The sequence below is a fragment of the Phocoena phocoena genome, chromosome 13 (assembly GCF_963924675.1).
Source record: "Phocoena phocoena chromosome 13, mPhoPho1.1, whole genome shotgun sequence".
Lineage (NCBI taxonomy): Eukaryota > Metazoa > Chordata > Mammalia > Artiodactyla > Phocoenidae > Phocoena > Phocoena phocoena.
The window spans coordinates 43,820,390-43,846,644 of record NC_089231.1 but is presented as its reverse complement, the minus strand read 5'-3'; the positions used below and the strand labels follow the sequence as shown (position 1 = coordinate 43,846,644).

At 41.7% G+C, this 26,255-nt stretch overlaps 1 protein-coding gene across 2 annotated transcripts in view; it reads right to left on the bottom strand.

Moving 5' to 3' along the window:
- B4GALT6 (beta-1,4-galactosyltransferase 6) overlaps nucleotides 1-19,397 on the bottom strand; it is a 62,052-nt gene extending 42,655 nt beyond the window's left edge. Inside the window, exons 1-2 of one of the 2 annotated variants that reach the window (XM_065889730.1) lie at nucleotides 18,950-19,397; nucleotides 906-1,022 (exon numbers count right to left, since the gene is read on the bottom strand). In XM_065889730.1, the coding sequence (XP_065745802.1) occupies nucleotides 906-1,022; nucleotides 18,950-19,064 (232 nt within the window). In that variant the 5' untranslated portion in view covers nucleotides 19,065-19,397. The remainder of the gene's footprint in view (nucleotides 1-905; nucleotides 1,023-18,949) is intronic. The other variant, XM_065889731.1, reaches the window with a different exon arrangement.
- Nucleotides 19,398-26,255: the final 6,858 nt, after the last annotated feature.

The window sequence follows — 26,255 nt, the reverse complement described above, 5'->3', positions numbered from 1 at the left end:
AGTATTGCCCATCTTAACGCCCATTTTAAGAAAATATACCTATGGTTGGGAGATAGGGACTTCCTATTAGGGTGTGGGGATATGTGTGTGTGATTTACAGTGGCACAATGAACGAAGAACTGTTGACATAAGTCTTTCACTTTAACTGTTTAAAATGAGAATACAGTGGATGCAACAACTGATAATCAGCCACTGAACCCTTGAAAATAACAGCCAATTCTACTTCAGGAAGACAATGTGGAAACACTGCCAGAGAAGAGCACAAGCATCCTCCCACAGCAGTTGAATCTATTTACATCATTAAATCACTAATTTGGCCTATTACACAGGTTTTAACCTCATGTGATTCTGATGGAGATTCTTCTTCCAGATTATATTTTAAAAAAACAAGAGCAGCTACTGATTTCCAATTTTATATGATTTCTCCCATTAGCCCCTAAAAAGGCCATACAATTATTAAGACTCTTCTATAACTAAAAACAAGTACTTTCTAGACATAGCTGGGAAAGCATCTTAGGAATTAGAATGGGCATAATGAAGATGGCAGTATGGCTAAGATGAATAAATTACTCTCTTTGTGGGTAATTTCTTTTCAACACAGCAGGCAAACTGAAAAAGTACAAGCTGTTTTTCATATTTTAAGTTATGTTTGCAAGAATTAACTTAAGTATCTTTATACAAAACCCTCATCACCTTGGTGATCATACCCTTATATATCCTAGAATACATGACAGTCCCAACTCAAGCAGTGAAAGACCCTCCCAGTGCACTTAGTAGGAGACCTTCATTTTTAACAGGGAGGTACTTGGAGGCAGAACCAGAGCTGAAGAGATTTGGTTTACTGATTTATGACTCTAAGGGTAAGAAGTGGAAGCAAAGCAAAATTAAACAGGAAGCAGTCTTACCTGTACCATTGAGTGTAGTGTTTTTATTTGTGTACAGCCTGATCATATGTCCTATTGTTTTTACATTCTCTCTCAACATTATTCCTCGAGCTTGTACCATAAAGAGATATGTGTTGGCTATAAAGGAAAAAAAAAAGAGAGAATGTCATGACTCAATAAACTTTTAAAATTTTTAAAAATAATATTCAGAATTGAGGAACTGCCCAATAGACCCAAACTGACTCAATTAGTACATCCAAAGGGAAAAGAGAAATATAAAATGACTATTTCCCATTATCAAAAACTTACAAAAACAAACTCTTTTAAAAAAACAATAAAATGAAAAAATTAAAGTAGTAACATCCATCCATCAAACAGAATGAGACTAAATGAACAAACTGAAATATCGTAATTCCTTTATCCATAGATGATTTTCTACTATGAAATTTCAAAGAGGCATTTTTTTGTAAGTATTCAACCATATACTCCTAAAATTCACTTTCTCTAATTCTATATTAATTCCCTCAAACCAAAGACTCCACAAAGGTGAGGATTCCATCTTGAATCATAAATATATCATAAATCAATATCTCTAGTAGGGGTATGGATCTGGCAAATTCTCAAGGCGTTGGAGGGGCATAGTGTAGAATGATCTAGAATCAGTATCACTTTTTGTAATTTTTCTTAAATACTTGAACTTTTACACTCCCTTTCAATCACAAATCTACCTACCAGGACTGTAAAAGCAGATAAAATCAAAATCAATGTGGCATTTTCAAGCTGTTAATCTAATTCTCCAGAGTAAGTGCTTCAAAAATAATTTCTAATCTCCTCCTTTGGGAGAAACTGGTAATTTGACAAAAATTACAAAAATCCCTGACTTTTGAGATGGCAAGCCTCCTCAGACAGGCACAGAAGTCAAGTCAAAAGACCTTTTCTTTTTTGGTCCTTATTCTGCTACCATGGGCAGCTCACTGGATCTCAGTTTCCTCAACTAAAACTGGCAGTACTGCACTAGGTTTCTCTAAAGCCCCTTCTACTCTAACTTCTCCAAGCATGAAGCTAAAAATCATAAACTCCGTTCAGACAAGAGGAGGAAGCTCATTTTCATGGCAAAACCAAGAAACTGCAAGGCTCGGTTAATGGCTCTTTCAATTTTAAGATAAGCTGTCTCCCAACACAGTAATGACACTCTCGAAAAATGAATGCTGAATGAAAAAATCAAAAATGCCGACTCATTTTCTGGGCCCAGCTCTGCTTCTTCGACATGGTACAGAGAAATGAGCAAAACGTTTGCTACCTCCTTTCCCATTTTTTTGAAATTTGAACTTGCTCAAAGTACAAATGAACAGAAAATAGATAACAAGAGTAGAGAAGCAGAGTGTATTAACACTCTTTCTCTCACCTTCAAGCCATAAAAGAGAGAGAAACAGAAATCCAGGTTCCACATAAGCTTTATCTCAATCATTTTTAATAGACTGTCCACATCCTCTCTAGAAAGCAGTCCTATAATTAGATTTAACTTGTTTAGGCTTGAATTTATTATACCAGGGTTACAAGCCCCACAAGTTTTTATTACATTTTTGCTTTCTAATGGACTTTAAAAGACAAACGAGACAAAGTGAAGAATGAAAACAAAGAGAACAGCCAACCAAAAATGTGGGAAAATGTTCAAGAAAAGCAAAAGTAACATTAGCAGCTCTACCTAAACCAAGATCTCAAGTTCAACTGAAATGATGCAGGAAAAAAAAATGAATGCCAATTGATTTACAATCTCTTGGATCATTTAATCCTAAAGTTATACACGAAATCTGTTATCAGTGGTGTAAATATCCTAAATATTTGTTATGCACCAAACTGAAAAAAAAAAAAAAAAAAAGACCTGTCATGGAGAAGCAGGACTGAGCCAAGGGTTATTAAGCCAAGACCAGTACTGATTCCCAGACTTGGAAGAAACAGTACTGGCCTAAGCAAGGATATACTAGGTGAGAACACATGTGCCTCATTGTCAGTCCTGGAAACAGAACTTTTAAAAAGTATATAGCTTTTACTTTTAATTAACATACCTACTCTTATAAAGAAAATGGTTTGAATCTTGAAACCAAGTCAAATTTAAGAAACAAGGAAAACATCCAGTATAGAAAAGGATAATCAAAGTCAAATTTTCCTAAAAACTTTCAAAATATCAGGTAACAAAACCGTTAAGAAAATTTATCACTGATGGCACCTGTGACAAAGGTGACTCATTTACCAAAAGACTGCATTTACTATTCATTAGATGGATGGAGAAAAAATAAAGTGAGACACCAAGCTCTCCAAATGGAAATCTATTAGTTTATTTTAAATCATTCACAGCTAACTGAGTTACATTCCTTAGGTTAATAGTCCTCACGGGTTTAATCCCTAAAGATCAAAACCCATTAAGGAATGAAGCTGTGTTAAAACAGAGGCATTGTTAACAGGAGCAAGGCCATGTGTCAGAGTTTCAAGGCCCAAGAAACCAGCACTGAATGGTCCAGACTGTCTGATTACCAAACATCATGAAAGTCCAGTAATCCACACTCAAATAACTATACTTGCCTGCTAATTATCATTACTATAAAATATAATATCTTATTGGCAAGCCTGGAAATCCTGGTCTAAAATTTCTATTCCAACTTACAAAAGACTACATTTCAGAAAACAAAGAGGGAAATCTTTCCCATCCTTGCCCTTTGGTCTCCAGACAACTCAGAAACACACTAAAAACTACCACTGGTTAATTAAAATGATGCCATGTTCTCTAATTTAGTTCATTTGCTATTTGCCTCTGCATTGTGAGACATAAATTTAACTTCTTTACCTAGTCTGTTTTCCAGGGGGGAACAACTACAACTTAAAGGAAAAAAACTTTCAAAAATCAACAGTTTACAACAGCTTCTAGGCATCCTACCCTGGGTTTGTGTGGAAAGATTTATGAGCATGCCTCATTCTCAACTTAATAAAACTAAGGAGTACATTTGCCATAAAGCTGTGTCTCTCTACCTCTTTCCACACGCAGCTTTGCTCATTGAAAGCACGCTGTGTGTTCAAGCCAAGGAGACTGTGCCGTCTGCAGTGATCTGGAAAGGCTTCCTGAGCACTGAAGGACTCAAATACAACATCCCTCTGATCCCGACATCCATGTTTCTAATCGTCACAATCTCCAGGTCCTTTAACAAAACCAGAAGTCAACTACAGAGCTGACTGTGAGGGAGACTGTGTTCGTTAGGCATGCTCACACACAGCTATAAACGCAGTGCTGGAGCTAAGACAGACAAGGTACAAATACAATCTGGGGAGACACTCACACAAAAGTAAAAGTAGGAACCATGGTGGTGAATTACCACAGGAAAAATTATCTAGAAAGGAGATAAGAAGGTGAAGTTCAGACCACAAATAGGAGACACAAAGATAAAAGACCCCGAGATGTATTAATCTGAGCTTGAACATGGTGAAGAAGTCACTGGACAAAAGAAAAGGGAACGGTCAACCATGTCAAATGTCACCACACAGGCTAACAAGAAAGACTAAAACACAATAGCTTAGAAAATAAAAAAAAAACTAATACCTAGTGCATACTCTACTGGGCAACCTTAGAAGTTCTTTACATATACTAATCTATGTAACCCTTACAAGCAACCCTATAAACTAGGTACTAATATTCCCATTTTACAGATAAGGAAATTGAAGCATGCAGTTAAGGGACTTGCTCAAGGTCACACAGTTATTGGCAAGTAGTGGAGCTAGAATTCACCGCCTGCAGTCAGCTCCAGCAACCCAGCTCTTTACCACCATCCCATTTAGCCTTGAAAAAAGGCTATTAGATCACGGTCAACCTTCAAGAGAGCAGTTTCACCCAAATAATGGAAACAAAATGGAAACAACTCCTTACTAGTTAGTAAGGAGTTGAGTGGATAAAGTGGAAGCAGTCCAGTTTTAGAACAGGTAAGTGAGAGCAAGGTCAAGGGAAGTTTTCTTGTAACAGGAGGGACCTGAGCATGACTATGGCCTGAGTGGAAGGAGGAAAGATGAATTTTAAAGCGAAGGCACTAAGAGAAGTAAGAGGAAGGAGGGAGAAGCACATTTCCGTCGATAGGACAGTATAAGCAGAGGCTGTGAGGTGCACAGCTGCAAAGGATATACAGGGATAAGCGATCCAACTTGAATAGTGTTGGCAGCAATGGAAAATAAGTTGTAAAGGTCCAAATGGATGAATGGGGTGAAAAAACAGAAAGAAGAAGAGGGGACTAAAGCTCATTGTGAAGATGAGAAGTAACGTTAATGAAGCTGAGAAAGTGCCAGACGTGGAAGGTTAGATAGATCGGGGTCAGGAGAGAGAGCACACCACAGACATGGGGACACCCAGGCATGGCCAAGCAAGGAAAGATGGAAGACGAGAAGCAGACTACCTGATGGTCACCACAGGACGCCTGCAGGGGCAAAGCGGAGCAGAAACGCTCTGAATTGAGCATAACCGCCGAAAGCATCCCAGGGGGGCAGAATGTTGGAGAGCACAGATTTCTGAAGGGAAGGGAAAGGAATTAACATTGAGTAACTACATTCGTCAGGTACTGAGCTAAATGCCATATATAAATATACTTAAACACACATATAATTACATTTCACTTAATTCTTATGTAGCAGGTTGAATGGAGGCCCCCAAAGATGTGTGCACATCCTAATTCCCAGAACCTGTCAATGTTATCTTATTTGGAAAAGGAGTCTTTGCAGAGGTAATTAAGTTAAGGATCTCGAGATGAGGAGATCACCCTGGATTATCTGGGTTAGCCCTAAATCCAACGGCAAGTGCACATACAAGAGAAAGGCAGAGGGAGGTTTTTACACACACACACACACACACACACACACACACACACACACATACGAGAAAGCAATGTGAGGATGGAGGCAGAGATTGGAGTGATCTGGCCACCAGCCTAGGAAGCCAAGGAATGCCAACAGGCACCCAAAGCTGGAGACAAGGAAGGATTCTCCCCTAGAGCCTCCAGAGGGTGCACAGCCCTGCCAACTCCTTGATTTCAAATTTCTGGCCAACTGGAATAGAGTGTGGTAACGTGTACGGCAGCCCTAGGAAACGAATACACCACCCCAGGATACAGGTACAGCTTCCCCCATTATGAGATCAGAAAACAAACTCAGAAGTTACACAGCTGGAATTTTTAAAAATCAAGATTCAAGCACTGGTCTGAATGACCCTGAGGGGCAGCTGTTTGGAAGAAGCAATGGCTTCTTCTAGAGGAGAGAGAGGGGCTAAGAAAAAGAAAAATCTTCAACGTAAAAAGTTATGAGGGAAGTGACAATAGGAGGGATAAACAGATTTCAACTAATGTGAGGAGGAAGTCAGAAGGGGCACTTCAAAGTCACAGGAGAGAAAACAGTTTCCCATATAATCCACAGAACACGTAAGGAAATAAACAATATGGAAAAAGGCAAAACACTGCATGTAGACATCCCTTGACAGTAACCACAGATATCTGAATGAGGTATTCTCTGAACTTCTAAGAACTCACAATAATCTATTTCACATGCTTGTAAGTTTTCTTCTTTCCACATCTAGCCCCTTGTGCAACAAGTTTCCAGACATTACTCATGCAAGTTTGTACAAGCTAAATATATTATCTCTAATAATAATGCTGTAGACCCCAGGATGAGGCCACATGACATGTGAAATATAGTTCATACTTTGCCTAGGACCAAAGTATTGCTTGAGTTAAAAACAAATAGTAACAGACTTCTAGGCTGTGCCAGGCTGTAAAACAAATGATTCCCTTTATGTCAAAGCACTATTTAAACAGATCTCACTATTTAAACACTATCTTACCATGGTGATAATAATTCAAAGTCAGGTATGGGCTCAAGAAAATCTGCAGAGCAAATAATTACTAGCCTATAATATCCTCCTCCTTACCTTTCCAGTAAGTCACAGGCTGACTAATAAACAGAATGAAATAATTCTGTGGTCAGGATCTCGTTTTATCAAGCAATAATGAATACAGTGATCACATACAGTACAGATCTATTTCAGATCTTAGCCAACAGCTCAAGCTTTGCTGATGTAGACACCAAAAATTAACAAAAAATTCTTTCCAACAGGTACTTTTACCACTTCCACTCTGCATTTCAACAGTTTTAAGTTATTTGAGGGTATTACTTGTGTTTGAATACTGATCAAAGTTAAATATTTTTGAATAAAATTTGACTTTTCCAACAGTCTTATTAAAGACGTTCAGGGTAGAGACGTGTTTATTCAATAAATATTTGTTGAATAACTACCAACTGCCAAGCAGTACCAGAAACTAAGAAGCCATGGGGGTTCCTCTGTAAAAACCAAAATCCTGAAAAAGAATAAACTGCCTAAAACATCGGAATTACTTCTACAACAACCAGACCATCAGTTCAGCCTAGTTTAAACTCAGCTGTCTAACACACGATAGCTCTCAGCACTGTCATTTGTTAATTCACTGTTATTCACTTAAACACATAGCCTCTTTAAAGCATGACAGAAACCTGAAGAGTTGAGCTATAAACCACATTAGAGAAAAGTAGAATCAGGAGGAAATGAGGGAATCAGGGAAGGAAAAATGCAGACAATTACACTTTTAATCTAATCAGTAAGGAAACTTACCTAATGAAATTACAGACTAAAAGATGAAACCATAAATAAACACATCCAGGAAACATTATAAATCTGCTGAAAATGAATGATTTCAGAAGACATTTAAAGTGAATGCGAAATGAACCTCTACCTGCTTAAGAATGCTATCTTGAGAAAAAATAAAAGGGAGACCTATTTGAACTATGTTTTACAACCATCCCCAATTTCCCTGTGTTGTCACAATTAAAATATCTTTCATAATTTCAACTTACTTAATCATGAAAGTAAGTATAACAGGCAGGAGAAAGGGGACACAGCATGGGAAATGAATTTCAAAGATTTCCAAAGCTAGAGCATATTTTCAAATCAAAAAACAAGGCATCTTCTCATTCTCTACCATTGATCTCTTTTCAAAGATTTATTTTTATTTATTTATTTTATTTTATTTTTTGGCTGCGCCGGGTCTTAGCTGCAGCACGCGGGATCTTTTAGTCACTGCATGCAGACTTCTTAGTTGTGGCATTCAGGATCTAGCTCCCCGACCGGGGATCAAACACAGTCCCCCTGCGCTGGGAGTGCAGAGTCTTACCCACTGGACTGCCAGGAAAGTCCCTACCATTGGTCTCTTGATTCAAATGAAAATAAAGTCCGAGTTCTCTTCCTCCAAGTCAAACTGGAAATTGCACTATAATCAGAAGCCATAATATCTGAGCGATTAACTTAATTACCAACAAGGCAATATATATAAATGATTTCAGTAAAGAATTATTAACGCTAGCAAGCTCCAAATATTTAAAAATAAAGAAAGAGATAATATTTCAATTAAGATATCATGGTATAGTAACAAACCTCATAGACCTGTTTAGCTATGAAAATATTATAAAGACTTTTATAAGTCTTTTGTTTTGAAATTACTTCCACTGGCTAACATGTAAGGCCACATGCTTTAATAACTTTTACTGACCTTGTTAAGTGAATTACAGTATATCTTTCTAATAATTAAAAATACTAAATAACAAATTTAGGATCAACCTATAACTCAATCACATAGTCAGTGCAGACTCATAAAGAAACAAATGATCCTGGTTGTCTTAAACAACCTGTCTGTCCATTCTGCCCATTTCCATTCTGGAGGAAAAAAATTCTTCACCGTGATAGCCATTTCTGTCTCCAGTAAAACATGATGCTATAAACAAATTAATCCGTTTTTTAACAGGTGAGATCAGTGCTATGAAAGATCAAATGATATGAGATAACCAGTCTAAAAAGTAAAACTATTTAGCACTAAATTATTTCCCAACCATTTGGGGTGTTTGTCAGAAATAAGTTCCCAGGAGCTTCCCTGGTGGTGCAGTGGTTGAGAATTCGCCTGCCAATGCAGGGGACACGGCTTCGAGCCCTGGTCCAGGAAGATCCCACATGCTGTGGAGCAACTAAGCCCGTGCACCACAACTACTGATCCTGTGCTCTAGAGCCTGCGAGCCACAACTACTGAGCCCATGTGCCACAACTACTGAAGCCCACGTGCCTAGAGCCCGTGCTCCACAACAAGAGAAGCCACTGCAACGAGAAGCCCGTGCACCGCAAGGAAGAGTAGCCCCTGCTCACTGCAACTAGAGAAAGCCCGTGTGCAGCAATGAAGACCCAATGCAGCCAAAAATAAAATAAATAAGATAAATTTAAAAAGAAAAGAAAGAAAAGAAATAAGTTCCCAGGGTCCAGAATTACCTGAAGTATTCATTAAAAATCAACCAGGATCACAATCAGAATATCTGGTGATAAGACCTGGGTTGCCTTAGGTAAGGCTTAAGCACCTTCATGTTTGAAAATTGAAAAACCATTCTCTAAACATCATTAACATTTGTTAACAAGCAAAAAAGTAGAAGCTTTCATAATCAGTTTAACTTATACCAAATACATCCTCTTTTATACAGCTTTCTAATTTACGAACAATTCATTCAGACAACGAAGAATCTATGTTTCATCCCTAACGAACATACAACACAAAGACCTCATAGAGCCAAAGACTTTCACTAACTCGAGAAAATTAATCATGAAAACAAAGATACGAACAGGAAGTCATACTTATTATGCCTCTGGAGAAAAAAGTTAATTACAAATTTGAGATTTATGTTTTCCTAAACATTTTGCCGTGCCACATAGCCAAAAATAAAACTGACAAACATCCTTTAAGCTATCTTTCCTATTTTAACTGAGGAGGGTTTTTGCTGTGGTTTAAACTGAACTCTGTCAAGTTCTGCCATGACAGAAAACAAGTATGCCCATGAAACAGAACAAATTAAGTCGGCCCAGTATAGGACATACATGCTAGAGAGAAATAAAATTGGGGTGCTACCTGAAACTCTCCAGTGGGCCCAAGACATGAGTAAAAATACCTAGTAATAACTAGAGTAAACCATTTTCCATGGCATTGTAGGTATCCTCAGAAAACCTTTTAACCTTCAATGGACCCAATCTTCAACTCGAATCACAATATTACTCGTATATTATTCTCTTTGTTATCATCCTGACAACAGGCAGAAGTGGAAAGAAAAGACTATAAATATTCAATCACCGGAGCCTCTGGGAATCAAAAAAAGAAAAAGAAAGAGATTCACATGGAAAAGGAGAAAAAAGAGAAGACAAGGGAGAAAGAGCTGGGGGCAGGCTGCTCTGATTAAACTGGTAAAAAAAAAAAAAGTGCAGTCCAAGCAGTGGTGACAAGAGCTAGCATGGTCTAAGGCGGCCAGGAAAATGGACCAGAAGGAGAAAACTGTAAACACACAAAGCCGGAGGGGCTCTCCATTCTCCAGAACCCAAATAGGACCTAGGAAATCCAAGTTCTAGAAAAATCTCTCCACAACGCACCTCCTTCTCACCACCTCCACATTTTCACTCAGGTTAAGACAAACATGAGGGGCAGGCTGGAAAGGGAAAAGGAGTCACAAAGGCAGGTGGGTAGAAGTGGGCACAGGTGGAAGAGGGAGAGGGCTGCAGAGATGAACACAGCGCCGAGGAAACAAGGGCAAGGGGCTGAGAAGCCTGTCCGGTCCCCCAAGCAAAGCACCTCCTCCAGCCTTAACCTGTGGTCATCTACTCTCGGCTGGAGAACAGGTTACGAAAGGAACGCTTAGCAGGCCACTTATTTTGTTGTTTACAGCTCAGTTAGAATGGTCTGGTTTGGCTTCTTTACAAAGAGCGGAAAACCTGCCCGTAATTACGCTCACTGCTCTCACACTATCCAGAAGAGTCTCCTCTCTTCTCCGTGGGGTATTCCTTAAAGCTGAAGAAGACACAGGTCATATGTCCCCCAAATCTTCAATGTTCCAGGGCAACTCAGGCACAGAAATCCCAAGGGGCACAGTTCAGCTTTTCCAAAAATCATCCACTTCAGTTCTTCCAACAACAACGCGTGAGACTCTGGGCAAGTGGTGATCTTTAGGGGCCTTTCCTTCTCTTCCTTTACAACAAGGCCATTCTCCTAGCACGGGGCAGGGGGTGCGGAGCTCCAACAGCAGACCTCTGGAATCTTGCTCCTGGGGCTTCTCTGCACACAGCTCTGGCTCCAGAGCCAAGGCCTCTGTGTCCAAAGTTCCCATGGCCCGGGGCCCTCAGACAGAGGGGCTCCGGTGGGGAGAGGCTTAGCCACAGCTGCAACCACCAGAGCCTAACGCCATGCGCACAAGCGTATGTGTCCTGAGAAGCTTCGCAGTACATCCTGTGATAAACAGGCTGGTCACAAGATGGGTACGGAAATTACTCACCCTCTATACATGTAACACTGCCCCGAGAGGAAAATGCATTCTGTTCCCAACAAAATTCCAAATAGTATTTGGAATACCTACCAATACAGAGACGACAAACCTAGATTTGGCGTTTCTCTTTTTAAGGTATCCACAGACACGGCTATTTTTACCTTTAATAAACATTAAAAAGTAGTAATGATAAACACTGCTGCAGAATAAATGCGTCACTACCTCATTCTGCCACGCTGTTTAATAGACGTCAAATTTACTTATAAAATGGTAACAAGGAGAATGGTATTTAGCATTGTCAGATTTCAATCAATCAATATCCCCTTCAAAAATACCTAATTTCCCACAAGGTCATAGGATTTAGATTCACTCATGCTGAAACAATATAGCTGAGTTAACAGATACACTCAAGAATGGCAACCAGAGAATAAAATAATAAAAATAAAAGAATGGCAACCTGACGGCAGTAAGCAGCCTCTGAGAAGGCTCCCCTGCCCCTTGAGTGTGCACTGGACCTAGAGACTCTTTTCTGACAAAGAAAATATGGCGAAAGCAATGGGGCTGGGAGCTGCCCAATGGAGAGGTGCCAGGGCAAGGAACTGAGTGAGGCCTCCAGCCGATAACCCGCGAAGAAGCAAAGTCCTCAGTCCAACAACCCTCAGGGAACAGAATCCTGCCCAGATGCACGTGGGTGAACTTGGAAGCGGATCCTCCCCCAGTGGAGCCTCCAACCACAGCCCTGAGCTACACTCTGTAGCCGAGTAAGATACCTTGAACCAGAGGCATCCAGCCAAACCGTGTCCAGATTCCTGGCCACAGAAACAATGAGATAATACATGTTTGTTGGTTTAAGACCCTCAATTTGGAGGTAATTTGTTAGAAAGTAATAGATAACTAATACACTGACCAATCCTGGCATTTTCTCCACTGTTCCTCATCCCCTGACAGCCCCTCCATATTCTTCCAAGGTGTCTAACATCCAACACTAGAATGGTATTGATGAGTGGGCAGGGAAGAGAATGAACTGGAGCTGCCATACCAAAAGCAGTGATTTAATCGGAAACAGTCACTCAACAACCCTTCACTAAGCCTCTAGTATGTGCCAAGGTAGAAACCAAATCTCTTAACCTAGTCTAGGAAACAGTTTATACTAACATTTGTTCACGTAAACAGAGCCGCTCACTCTAAGAGCTCAGTCACCCACCTTATTAGGTATGCATGTCCTCAACCTCCCTCTCCATATGCATCTAATTTTTGCTATCATGAACGTCTTTATCTCCTCTCCCATCTCCAAAATTAATCTACCCATATACTTGATCCCACTCCCTCTGCCTGGTCTCCCTGATTCCAGAATTGCTGACTTTAATCCATCCACACCAGTACAGCCTAAGTACTTCTACAATGCAAACCTGATCATGTCACTCTCCTACTTAAAATTTAAGCTCAGTGGTCTGACATTGTCCTCAGGCTGAAGTCCAAGTTCTCAAACCCAGCTTACAAGGTCCTCTATGGTTGGACCCGTATTTCTCTCTCTGGCTTCAGCCCATACTCCTCTCTGATTTCTATTCTTTAGCCCCCTACCCTTTTTCTTTTTTAAAAAAACTTCCCATTTCTCTCTCATCTCTTAGCCTTCAAATATCCCACTCCTACCTGAAGCACTTCTCCCCAGGCCCACCCTTTAATCACCTAACTTAAGCTTCTGGCCTCAGCTTAACCTCCCTCTTCTCCCTGACGCCAAGTCTAGTGCCCCCATCCACCCATCCGGTGCCCCATAGCAAACTGCGCTCCACACTCTCTTCCAGCATAGTTGCTCTGCAACTATGCAAATTTCCCACTGGCTACGAGCTCTATGAAGGCAGGGACCGTGTGGATTCTGCTCAGTGCAGAACCACAGACAAACATGTATGAATAAGTAAATAAATTAAGTCTTCCTAGATCATACGTTGTAATTTGTTCCCTTCCTCAAATCTTCAAACCATGCCCTCACTCCCCAAGCATCCACATAAGCTCAGGTCTTCCCATCTTATAAGGCTCCTTTGATCCACTTTCATCTGACCTCTGATTTACAATCCAACCCAAGGCAATCCAATCCAAGGCTAGGCAATCTGGCTGGTGCCCTATGACACCACAAAAACAGCTCTTGTAGTGGCTGCCACAGAGCTCCTACTTACCAAATCCATGATTCTCCTTCCAGACTTTACCCCACTGAACTATATATCCCACTTCAATGCTTGTTTTTCCGATCATCATTTTTATTTATTTACTTATTTTTGCGAAGGTCTCTCTTCACTTTCATGATCTCTCTCTCGTCCTTCATTTTCCTATTCCTATTTCTCCACGTGCCCTAGGCTGATGGATTTCATCTGTCATTACCTTGCCTTCGGCCTCCACCAGCTGTCCTTGGGTAGCCATCTAAACTTTCCACAGTGTCAATCACACTGCTTCCCATTTAGGGCTGGGGAGTGAAAAAGGTAAAAGAGCCTCATGGGAAACCCTTCAGACTGCACTTGGGCTTCCTTCATATTCCAATTTAACCCCTATCATTCCACATTTAAGAGTAACTAACTTAGTGAGTCACTTCTGCTTGCACAAGTTAGTTTTATTAATTCAGGTGTGTCAGGGGAAAAATAGATATGTATCATTCACCTATATGCCGAAGACACCCAAATCTCTCTCCAGTTAGACATTTCTCCTGGGCTCTAAGCCCTTATGTCCATCTGCCTACCTACTGACAAGTTCTTCCTGGCTATCCTATAAGCGTCCCAACTCTATATCTCTAAAACCAAAATCGCCCCCTCAAGGCACTTGCCTTTCTATAGTCCCTACGACCCACAGCCTGGCTGTCTAAGCCAGAACACAAGCATTGTCTTCAAGCTTCTCCCTTTCCTTCAATCCCACTATTCACATCCTCTCCACTCTGCCCTGACCCAACTACAACCTTGATCAGGTTCGAATCTTCTATCACCTGAGCTACTGAAAAAACTTCCCACCTGGTCTCCCAGCCACTGGCTCTGCCCTCTGTAACCCACACTCCATGCAGAAGAACTGCTCTACAACAAAGGATTCCAGCATCCCCCTTTTCAGAACTTCTGATGTTTCCTGCTACTCACAAGACAAAAATATTAGCATGGGAAGCCTGACCAGTAAGAGAGGCCCAGAAAAAAGAAATACCCAACACGGTGGCCCAAACCAAAAGAACCCCCCAAAAGAGCCATGGTGACCAGAGAACTTGGTGAGGAAAGAAACCAGAAGGACCTTTGAAACACAAAGCAAACTGTAACAGCTCAGAAGTGCACAACCAGACTCACCCAGCCAGGAGGCTAAAGGGCTGCCATAAGAAAGCTACAGGCAACTAACAAGCTACTCTCTGAGCAAACTGAGAGAAACCCAGCCAGAACGTCGGGGGGACTCTGAGCAAGGACCTACTAAGCCACCCGCTCCCACAACACACCCCCACGCCCTGCCCACCCATCCCCAGCTCCACCTGACCCAGCAGGGCACCAACCTCCTTGAGACCCAAAAAAGCAAAGCACATGGCCAGGTGATTCCTCAACGGGCCCACAGGAATTCACACCAAAGTGGCCCAACCGGACTCCACCTCTACGCAAAGAATAAAACAGCCTGAAAGCAAGTCTGACAAAGGTCAGGACCGTCAATTGGACAGTGAAATCTCCCACCCCCAGGGGAGCTGTGCAATCTCCCCCACAATACTGCCCTGCTGATTAAAGGCTCATCAACTTCTTTCTTAACCACAGACAGCTTTAATAAATCTGTGTGAACCAAGGCCAGTTTCTCTCGGCCAGGAAGTTCAGGGACCCCAAGTGCCAGAACACGAGGCTGGGCAGGGGAGACCCGAGACTCTTCCCAATCTGGCCCATCTACCAACCCACGCTCTGGATGGTAGCCAGATGGAAATACTCCTATTTTCTGGAACCGACCTTTGCTCATGCTGTTCCCTCTGACTAGAGTCCCTTTGCTCAGTCCAGATAAATCCTATCCATCACCTCCTCTGGAAATCCTTAACCAGACCTCACTGCCCACGGCATGCTTTCTGAGGACCTGATGCAGCCCTTTCACGGCGCTCATCCTACTGTATGAGGGAAGGAACTCCGTCTTGGTCATCTTTTTTCCTCAAACAATGTCTAGCCTATCTGAGGTGCTCTATTCGCGTTTGCTGAATGGATCTATAAGTCAGTTCACCTACTCCTTTGATACAATAGCAGGTAAATGACTATGTTGTGTTATATTGAAAACAGTTTCACACTAAATGGAACTCCATTTTCAATTCAGCCAAGGCAAGACCTTAGGGGAAGACTGCACTCACCTTTTTGCAATCATGCACAAAAGTAGAAAGAGAATGAGAAAAAATTCAGGGCACCAGCCTCTACTGGGTGGGCTAGAGCCATGTGTCCATGGATTTCCAGGGTGGAGGGTGGTCTGCAGACCAATTTCCCTTAGTACTAAAGTTCCTAATATAAAGAAAGTTCCTGTGTTTCTTGCATGAATTAGAAATTTCAAGGAAAGTGTTTCAAATTATTCTTAAAATAATGAGCTTTGAGTTTGCTGGAATTCATTGCAGATTAAAATCCAAAGAGTCAAAAAGTTGTTGAGCCACATGAGAAAACATTGGAAACTAAACATATTCTGGTACCTACAACTGTGTGGTACTATCTTCTCAGAAGGAAGAGAGGGAGAGGAGAACACTGAGGAAGGAGACTAATAAGAGTAACTAAAATGATAGGACTGACTGCCTGGGGGAAGACACACGACAAAAACAGGTCTCTGGGCAAAAAACATAGGAAAATACAATTGATGTCTACTAAAAAGGTTGATGTGGATAGGATCAACATGGATTTTTTAACATAAGAGATTTGAAACATTTATTTAAGATCAATTAAAAAATGCTCTCTTACATAACATGTATTTTAGTCACAAGAAAATTCTGCCCCAAGATGCAATTCAGGCTAAAATATGAATTATTTCAAAAAGATTCTATGTATCTCTAATGTAAACTAGTTATAAGAACCTAATTAGTTTCGGGTATGTCTCATTAATAAGAAATCTGTGATGCAGAGGTAGAAAATAAAACTTATGGTTACCAAGCGGGAAGCAGGGAGAGGGATAAACTGGGAGACTGGGATGGACACATACACACTACTATATATAAAACAAATAACAAGAGCCTACTGTACAGCACAGGGAACTCTACTCAATACTCTGTAATGACCTATATGGGAAAAGAATCTAAAAAAGAGTGGATAAATGCATATGTATAACTGAGAAGTAAAACAACATTGTAAATCGACTATACTCCAATAAAAATTAATTTAAAAAAGAAAAGAGAAAAAAGAAATCTGTGATGAAACAAGAAGTATGCATAAGGCATTTCTGCAGCATACCAAAGTACTGTGGTTGTCTTGAAAATCAAATTGTGCAATAGATCATTGCATTGTGAGCTGAACTAGCCACATTTTTTTCACGGAACATCATTTTTACTTAAAGGTACAACTGAAAAACTATGCTCATTTAGACTTCTGTATTTGACCTACATTCCCCCCAAAAAGAGCAAAATGAGCCTGACGCTTCAAGAAAAACTGACAGTATGTGTTACCAGTGATAAAATTCAAGCTTTCAAGCAAAAATTTGAGTTTTGGAAAACTGCTTCTCAATAATTAAAAGTAAGGAGGGTTTTTTGCTGCTAAATAATGCTAGTTTGAGAAACATTCAGTTTAACAAACTGTTAACACTTCACAAGTTTTGGTTTTCATTCTTCTTACTGGCTTCAATCAATTTTTTAAGTTATAAATTAGAAGACCCAAAAGAACAGAATAGTTTAAATCATGTCAACCTAATTGCCTAGAAGACAACTGCCAAAATTTTTATGCCATGTCAGTGATTGTTCTATGGCAAACATTTAGTATAGAAATAAGAAAGATATATTACTACCTCACATCAACTGAATTTTAAGAATCTACAGATAATATATTAATGCAATAACAAAAAAATGGCTATCAAGTGAAAGCTGGAATTCTGATTTCCTTTGGTTAGCTTTTGGAGTAATTTTAATATGTTACTCAAAATACCAAGAAAGTAAGAAAATTGTTATCTAAGTGCAAAAAAAAAATTCTCCAGACTCTCTCAAAGTTAAAATATCTCATAAAATAACATCCCCCAAAGATGTCCACCTTTATAGAGCTACATAAGAAAGTAAAAATTGCTGCAGAATGAGAAGTTAATTGATAAGACTTCCAAAATGGCAGAGAATTTTAAGAAAAAGCTTGCTGGATATTTTGGCTAACTACTCTCAAAGCCACTGAGCTATCACTGTCATTTCTACTACAGGCTTCAAGATGTATCCAATTTAGCCTAAAGGAAAAAAACTGCATTAAAAGCAAATAATATGTTGAAATATTCATATTTTTTTCAAACTTTAACCCCAAACTTCTATTTCAGGATATCAAGGTTTCGACAATTTATGCCTTCTCAAGCATCATTCTGAGCTTATACGTTTTACTTGAACCTGAAAATTTAATCAAGAAAAGTCACATAATTTTTAGGAAACACAACAGTCTTGATGAGGTTTGGTTAGGTCTGTTTCTTCCCTCCCCCCTGCAATCCACTGAAATAATCTACTACCATGTGAGACAATGCCCTGATAATAATTCCATCTTAAAATTCTGCAGGTGTTTTCACTCTGTAAGAGGCCATACATACATTTTTAGCTCACTCAGGGGAGAAATGGTACTGGTTCAAAAAACTACTAATGTCTAAAAAGAAATGATAGGAGATGCACAATGTTACTACTTCATTTAACATTAAATACATAATAACCCGGAAGAACTCAGAAAAGTTCTGGAAATACAGTGTTTTAATATCCATATGAAGTTCAGATGTTTCGGTCATGAGAATGCCACACTGGCACCTTTTCAACCAGAGGGGCTGAGAAACCAGGATGTTTACTAAAGAGGCTAATTCAAGCAGATTATACAAAAGTGTATTTTGGACTAGAAACCAAAAGAAAAACTGGTAAATAGGTTCAAATTGTAAACTATCTTGCATAATTGTTAATTTAATCATCTTATCTCAGAATTCATCCTAACAGGTAGCAGAGGCTACCTACCCTTGCAAAGCAGACCCAAGCACACTGAACAATTGGAGCATTGTTTTTACTAGACAACTCATCGCCTAAAAATTCCTGAAGTGTGGCACAAATGTTCACTGACCCCATTCTAAAAAAGCGACCTAGAACAGTACATTCTTGAACTCAATCACATTCCCTACTGTGGGTTTCTCCATCGTATTTTTACAACTAGTTAATATAGCTGAGAGTGTTTGAATAAAATTACGATTACTAAGTTTAAACTTAAAAACTTAATATTAAATGGATAAAGCTGTCACGAATACTCAAGAAAGCGACGAGGACATCTCGGGCCATCACACCTTATTTTGCTCTGTCCACGTAACGCAGTCTTTAAGTTGTTTAAACGTGCATTGACAAAACTCACATGCCAAAGCCATGCCCCGAAGCAGTTTATGTGACAGGTCTGAAATCGCATTTCAAATAAAATGCTTTCTGCCGGGCCCCTGTTTATACAGCTTCCAAATCCCGTAAGTAACATGCTGCGTTTCCTTCACTGTGACCGTGGGAAGTGAGGGTGTGTCTCGGTGCTTACCGATGCCCGGAGCCACATAGATGAAGTAGAGGCAAGACGAGGAGAGGGAGAAGAAGAAGATGAAGGCGAGGAGGGAGCGATTGGAGACCCGCATCATTCGCCTGAGCACAGACATCTTCCTCTTCCCGGCCGGCAGCTCGGGCTGCGCTCTCAACGCGGACTTGGGGGCACCGTCCAGGCCCTAAACTTCCATGAATGTGCTAAAAACCCCAGGACTGCAGCGGGGTCCGCGCGGGGAGGATCTGGGATAGAGGGGCCAGAGCGGGAAGGAGGAGCGAGGAGGGAGCCGACGGAATGAATGAGAGGCGGGGGAGCCGGGGGAGGGAAAGAGTGGGAGGACGCGCGGGAAGGGGGGAGGGGACGCAGGGCAGGGAGCCCCGGGGACCAAATAACCCGAGGAGGCCGTGAAAGGGCGAGGACCCGCGTTCGATACGTCAGGTAGCGGCGGGAGGAGGGGCTTTAAGTGGGGAGGGGTGCGGGCTGCGCGCCACGGCGACCCTGCGGAGAGGGCCGGCCGACTGCAGCAAGCCGGGCTCCCCCGCGGCTCCGGCTGCCCGCGCCCGCCGGGGTCCAGGTCGCGAAGCCCCTGCGCTCAGGGTCCGGGCAGCCCGCGCTTGGCAGGCCTGCGCCGCCTCCTCCTCGGGGCCGCGGCGTCTCGTGCCTGCGCGGGGCTAGCGTGGGCGCCGGGGCCGCAGCCGGCGCGCGCAACGCGCCGGGGCCCGCGGGGGCCCTAGGGGCAGAGGAGCTGGGCGCTCGCCAGCGCGCAGCCTCCTCCTCATGCCTCGCCGGGCCCCGGCGTCCCGCGGCGGCCGCGGGAGCCGAGCGCAGGCGAGGGCGGCGTCCCGGCCAGCGGCGAGGGCGCTCCGGTTCCGGCTCCTGCCTCCGCCAGCTGTCCGCCCGGCCGCAAGGGCGGCAACGGCAGCAGCATTACCGCCGCCGGCCCGGGGTGAGGCGCCCCCGCCGGCGCCGCCCCCGCACGGCCCGCGGACACCAGGCGAAGAGCCCCGGAGTGACTCGCGCGGCTGGCAGAGCCTAGGAGTCCGAAGAGGGGGAGGCCAGACGCCGTCGGAGCCGCGTCTGAGTCGCAGAAGAGGCGGGCCTGCGAGGGCGGGGGAGCCGCAGAGGAACACCGGGCACGCGGGAGGGACCGGAGACCCCCGGCGGCCCCACGCGCTAGCTCGGAACTGCAGGCGGCGCTGCGGCCGCACTGAGGAAACCTGGAGGCTCCCGCCCACCCTTCCCCTCCCCTCGTCCGAAACACCGCGCCTCCTGATTGGCCTGCGCCGCACCGCGCCGAACAACCTGCCCCCTCCACCCCGCGCCGGGACCGGCGCCCCGGCCGCCTCCTGCGTCACCGCCGTCCCCGCCCGCGCGGGGACCCCGGCGCTCCCAGTGCTGCAGGGGGCTGAGGGACGCGTCTTGAGCCTTGGATACGTTCCACTCTGGGGATCGATAATGAAAGATGCTGTGTCTTTATCTCGAGGAGGAAGCTTCTGTGGTGTAGTGTGCGTTCCTCCCAAAATACGCACTCCGGGAACAAGGTGTTTTCCAGTACTAGATTAATGGAACCTCCCATCCCGCACTTTCTATAGAAACATACTGTCAGGATGTGATACGGATCTATGTATATCTCTTATAATAGGACTTGCCTTCCCATCTGAAGGTGAGCACTGAATAGCCCTACTTTAGCTGTATCCGTTCAGACAGGGAGGAAAAGACTTCTGTGCAGCCAATAGGCCCTTGAGCGCTGCAGCACCAACCAGCTTCAATGGGCAAATTGCTTTAATGCACCTCCTAGATCGTGGTCTACCCTTTGTTCAAAAGCTACTTTTTCCTACTAGCTGGTCCTTAGCTATATCGCATTTTTCCAACGTGTGTTTGTAATTGTTTCTTTTGCAGCTAATCATGTAGAAAGTGGCTGGATGCCCCCTACTGCCATTATTTGCTATTTCCAGATGCAGCGGTATTGAGCACCACTTGACTGCCAGCAAATATGGTACCTTCTTAGCAAGAGACCCATGCCTTCCATCGTCTCTGAGATAGTACTATGCTTTGTGGAGCCTGTAACACCTGAGTTTATAATTCCACCAAGGGCTTTTATTAACTGAAACTCACACCAAGCCACTACCCTCTGCAAGCCTCTCTTCTCAGCCTTCAAATGGTAGGTGTGATACCAGCTTTCAAGTCTATGGGATTAAACCGGGTTACTGTGTAAAAAGCTAAACATGATGTCTGGCACCTAAGAGGTTTCCTTACCTCCCTTTAGACCGTTGACTGGATGGAATCACCAGTTCAACTTCATTTCTTAATATTTTGCTTTTTGGAGTACTTACAAGTTACTGAACTTCTCTGGCTAATTTGATATTTAATGTGAAAGGAAATGACACTGTTTTGTAACATTTTTAGATGCTTGAGGGAAATCTGAAATACAAAATGGAGCAACATATTAAATAAGAGATAAAACTCACTTGTAAAAAAATACGTATGCAAGAGAAAGAAATCCATGAGTGGTGAGGAAGCAAAGTTGTAGTACTTCCCCCTCTGACCCTGCTGACTTTTATCTCTCTTTATTTGCACCAGTTCAACTGTTGTTTATAATGCTAATACCACTGTGCTGTCTTGGCAATGGATAATTCTTCTAAGGAAAAATTGGCTTTTTGAGAAGAAAGTTTACTATGAAACTAAGTGGGAAGTATTAACATCTTAGAAATTGATGATTAATCTTATTTTAAGATATATGAAGTCTGTGTACAGATGTGCTTGGCTAGCATAGATGACTGCCATTGGTATCTCTTAACATGGTACTTGTTAAAAATGATTAGCTCTCCCCTGGAGTTAAGCAAGTACCAGAAAACCAGGTTAGTCGGTGCACCCTTTAGCATTGTTGTTCACCAGCCACAGAAAGAGGTAGCCAGGCCTCTAGAGCCAGGCAGCCTACGGTTGGATCCCAGTTACTCAGGTCAAGTGACCTCAAAAGTTACTTAAAGCTCCCTGTGCCTCCACTTTCTCATCAGCTAAAGAAGATAACCATAGTGCCTATTAGGGTTGTTGTGAGGATTAAACTGAATTCTTCTAAAAAGCTTGGGAGAGCCTGGTACCTAGTAAGCACTATTTGAATATTTGTTAATTTTTTTTTTAATCTCTCCTTTAGATTACTCTCTGCCAACTAACAAGTTATGCTGGTCTCTTCCTATTTAAAAACCAAATTTCCTACTGATTCAGCCATGAAGTCTCAGTCTCTAATGGTCTGAAGGATGCCTCAGGGTCTCAGTTCAGTTGTAAAGCAAAGGTCAATGAAATACTCAGAGCCAAACCTTTTCAAGCCCAGATTATCAACTGATACTTCCTTAGGAGCCAGGTAAGGCCCCCAGCAGAGGAGTGACCTTACAAAAATCTACTAAGTTTCATTTTATAACAAAGAGACCTTAAACATAAAATCATAAGACATACTACTTACAGTAGCAAGACACAGTAAATTTCACGTACCTGCTTTGTTCTACGTTTAGTACCACCAACTATTCCTTTTGCTATTTTCTGTCCACTAGAGACCCTGTGCTCTTAAATATTTGGGTATCAAACTGAATAAATTACAACTAATGGTTTTCTATTTATGTTAATCAGAAATATATTATTGAGGAACTTCCCTGGTGGCACAGTGGTTAAGAATCCACCTGCCAATACAGGGGACACATGTTTGAGCCCTGTTCCAGGAAGATCCCACATGCCGCGGAGCATCTAAGCCCGTGCGCCACAACTATTGAAACCCACGCACCTAGAGCCCGTGCTCTGCAACAAGATAAGCCACTGCAATGAGAAGCCCCGCGCCCGGCAATGAAGAGTAGCCCCCGCTCGCCGCAACTAGAGAAAGCCCGCGTGCAGCAACGAAGACCCAATGCAGCAAAAAATTTTTAAAATAGATAGATAATAGTTTTAAAAAAGAAATACATTGGGCTTCCCTGGTGGCGCAGTGGTTGAGAGACCGCCTGCCGATGCAAGGGACACGGGTTCGTGCCCCGGCCGGGGAGATCCCACATGCCGCGGAGCGGCTGGGCCCGTGAGCCTATGGCCGCTGAGCCTGCGCGTCCGGAGCCTGTGCTCCGCAGCGGGAGAGGCCCAAACAGTGAGAGGCCCGCATACCGCAAACAAAAAACAAACAAAAAAAAGAAATACATTACTGAGATTGTAATTACCACAAAAAAGAGAAATGTACTTGTTTAATGAGATGGATGACATTTTACTTGGTCAGGGCTAGGATAAACAATATCCATTAAGTGTTTTGGACTTGCTCGTAACCTTGGTAAAATAAAAATCAGTAAGTTTGTTTTTCTTGTGAATTGGAGAAAAAAGAGAGTGAAAGAGCACGTAGATCTCAGTTTTATGATTGCTTAGGGCTCCGACCTCCATATTATAATCACTGATTAAATATAGTAATTTTATATTTTTAAATACATGGTCTCAGCATCTGAGCTTCAGTTAAAGAAAATTGTTAGGTTGATAGATTGTGCTTAGACAGTTGAATTTTTTTACTTACATAATTGGAACATAGATTGTATGAGTTAGACATTGGCATGATTCATAAAATGGAATATGTATTCCAAAATATTGTTGTGGTACGGAAACTTCCCTTAAATAAAGCCCATTTTCCCACTGATTTCCACTATAAATATAGAGTTCTGCTGAGAGAAAAATAATAGTCCCTATCTCTTATTTAAGTTATATTAAAGAAATCTTAAATTTCTTACATTTGAGATCAAACATAATCACCTTAAAGCTAGATTTTAATAATCTTACATATATGAAATAATCCAGAACTTAATAATACTCTATTATAGTTAAATTTGAAAAAGAAAACCACCATAGTGCCAGCAATCCTCAGTTCAGCAGTTGACCCAAATTTCATACTCATCTTAAATTGCCTTAATCCTTTCATCCTGAATCCAAGATCATTCTTCCACATCACAAGAATGCCCTGTAGCATTTTCAAGTATTCAAACCACTTTTCCTATCGTTTCATAACATCCCTTTGGGGGAGATATGGCAAGTATTATTATATCATTTGGGCATGAGGAAACTAAAGCACAGTGAGGTACAATATCTGGCCTCAGGTCACATGGTGATCAGTAACAGAGCTGAGGAGAAAGCCAAGATGTTATCAGCTTCACTCAGTGCCCTTTCCACAAACAGCACCAGCTCTCATTTTCACACGAATTCCTTTGCCTATCAGGGCAAATATTTGATTTAGTGTATATTTTAAATATTTCCAGAAGTAAATGTATGCAATCCATTTTTCAAACTTTCTCTACCAATTTTGTCTCAGACATCTGTATCAGGAACCAAATAAATTGTACTACATGGTACATAAAGTTAGGACCCAACTGTCTTCATTCTTGCTTGTCATCAGTTGTTAAGTTAAAATGAGAAAATGAATAGATTGTGTTTAATGAGAAAATGAATAGATTGTGTTTGCTTCATCCATTCTTTTGCTCCGCTTAATGCTAGGTATATTCAACAGATTGCCAGTTTCCCCTTCAAGGGAATCTGAGCTGCGGGGCACTAGCCACTGATTTGCCCCCTGGAAAAAGAAGCCTGCCCTATGGCGATGGAATGAGAATCTGTTCAGAAAACTATGAGGTTGGAAGGTAGAGGAAAAGACAATAAAAAGGAGAGATAGGAGATTGAAAGAGAGTTGACTCACATACCAGGCAGTGCCCTGTGTCTTACATGGAGAGGATGCTATTCAGGCTCTCTCCAGGGTAAACATAGAGGCTGCCTCTCGACTTGCTTGAGGTTTCCTCTGTATCCAGCCTGCCTGAAAGCTGAGGGAAATCAAAGTCTCTGCACATATGTAACCCAGATACACAGGCACCTCGGGTGTTGTGCACACCAGCTGGACCATTCAGCCCTAGAGGGAAGGCCCCTAAACTTGGCTACTGAACAGACAAAACAAATATCCACATTCCTAGAGCAGCCTTGAATTCTAAACAGCAGTTAGTCCTAGGTAACTCTGAGAGAGATCTTCCTTATTAATACACATATCCATAATAAAAAGAAGGGGAAAAAAACTCCTGTTACTTGATGCAGTTAAAAGAATCTGCTTGTTATAGTCAAAATAGCCTACCCTCGGTCACTGGATTTTTTAAGAAGTCATTTCCTGAACACGATTCTATTTTGATGATATATAGTAGTTTCCCAGAACTTAGTACAAAAGCAGGGCAGTACAAAAGCAGGGCAGTACAAAAGCAGGGCAGTAAATAATTATTGAATGAATTAATGAACACAGTTTTAACTTTTACACTATTATGTATATTCTTTTGGGTTTAGTATAGTGATGAGTACAAGTTAGTTCACCTTATCTCATCCAGAGCATTTTATCAAAAGAGCCATCTCCATAGGTGAATGACTCATAAAAGTAGAGGATAAAATATGTAGGTGAAAGGAGTATCCTATGACAGTGTTCTTCTATCACATTAAGAATCCTATAGCTGTGGCAGACAAAAGCATTTTAAGAAATTGAATTATGATATAGAATAGCTTTTAGTGAAGGACATTGGTAGGCCATTTTCTATCCATTTATTTTCATATTTAACATAAGTCTCATAGGATTTTCTCAGTCTGTGACTAAATCACTCTGGGAAAAATACTGGTTTCAGAGCTTAAATGGGTAAATGTTGAAGTGAGAAATGGTTTCAGGTAAATTTGACAAAGGATTTCAGTGTTTCTGTGTCTGGAAAGGGAATTTTGGAATACTAAGGTCCTGACTTGCTAAAATCCACAAGTTCGTAGTAACAAGCTTGATGTAAGTTATTGTAGCAAGATGTGAAAACATAAGAACTTTAGATACCTCAGAGCTAACTAAAAGAAAGAAAGAAACCAAAATATTTTCAGCCTGAAAAGTATGAATAATACCAATTCACCATGACCAGTAAGGAATGCCCCAGAAATGCAAGAACCTGGCAACATTAGGCAAATTATTAGCATAACGCATTAGGTCAAAGAAAAAAAACAAATGTCTTTTTTTAAGTAGGTAAATGTATAAATATAGGACAATTTATTTACCTATCTTATTATTTATTAAAGGACATGGCTTTTCAGTTTGACTCAATTATGAATAAAAATATTATAAACTTATTATGCATTTCATTTTGGTTATATACCTAGTAGTCAAAATTCTCGGTTTTATATGTGCATGATCAGATTTCAGAGATAATGGCAGACAATTTCCCAAAGTGATTATACCAATTCACAACCTCATCAGCAGCGAGAGTTCAGGCTGCTCACCTCACCAACACTTAGTATAGTCAACCTT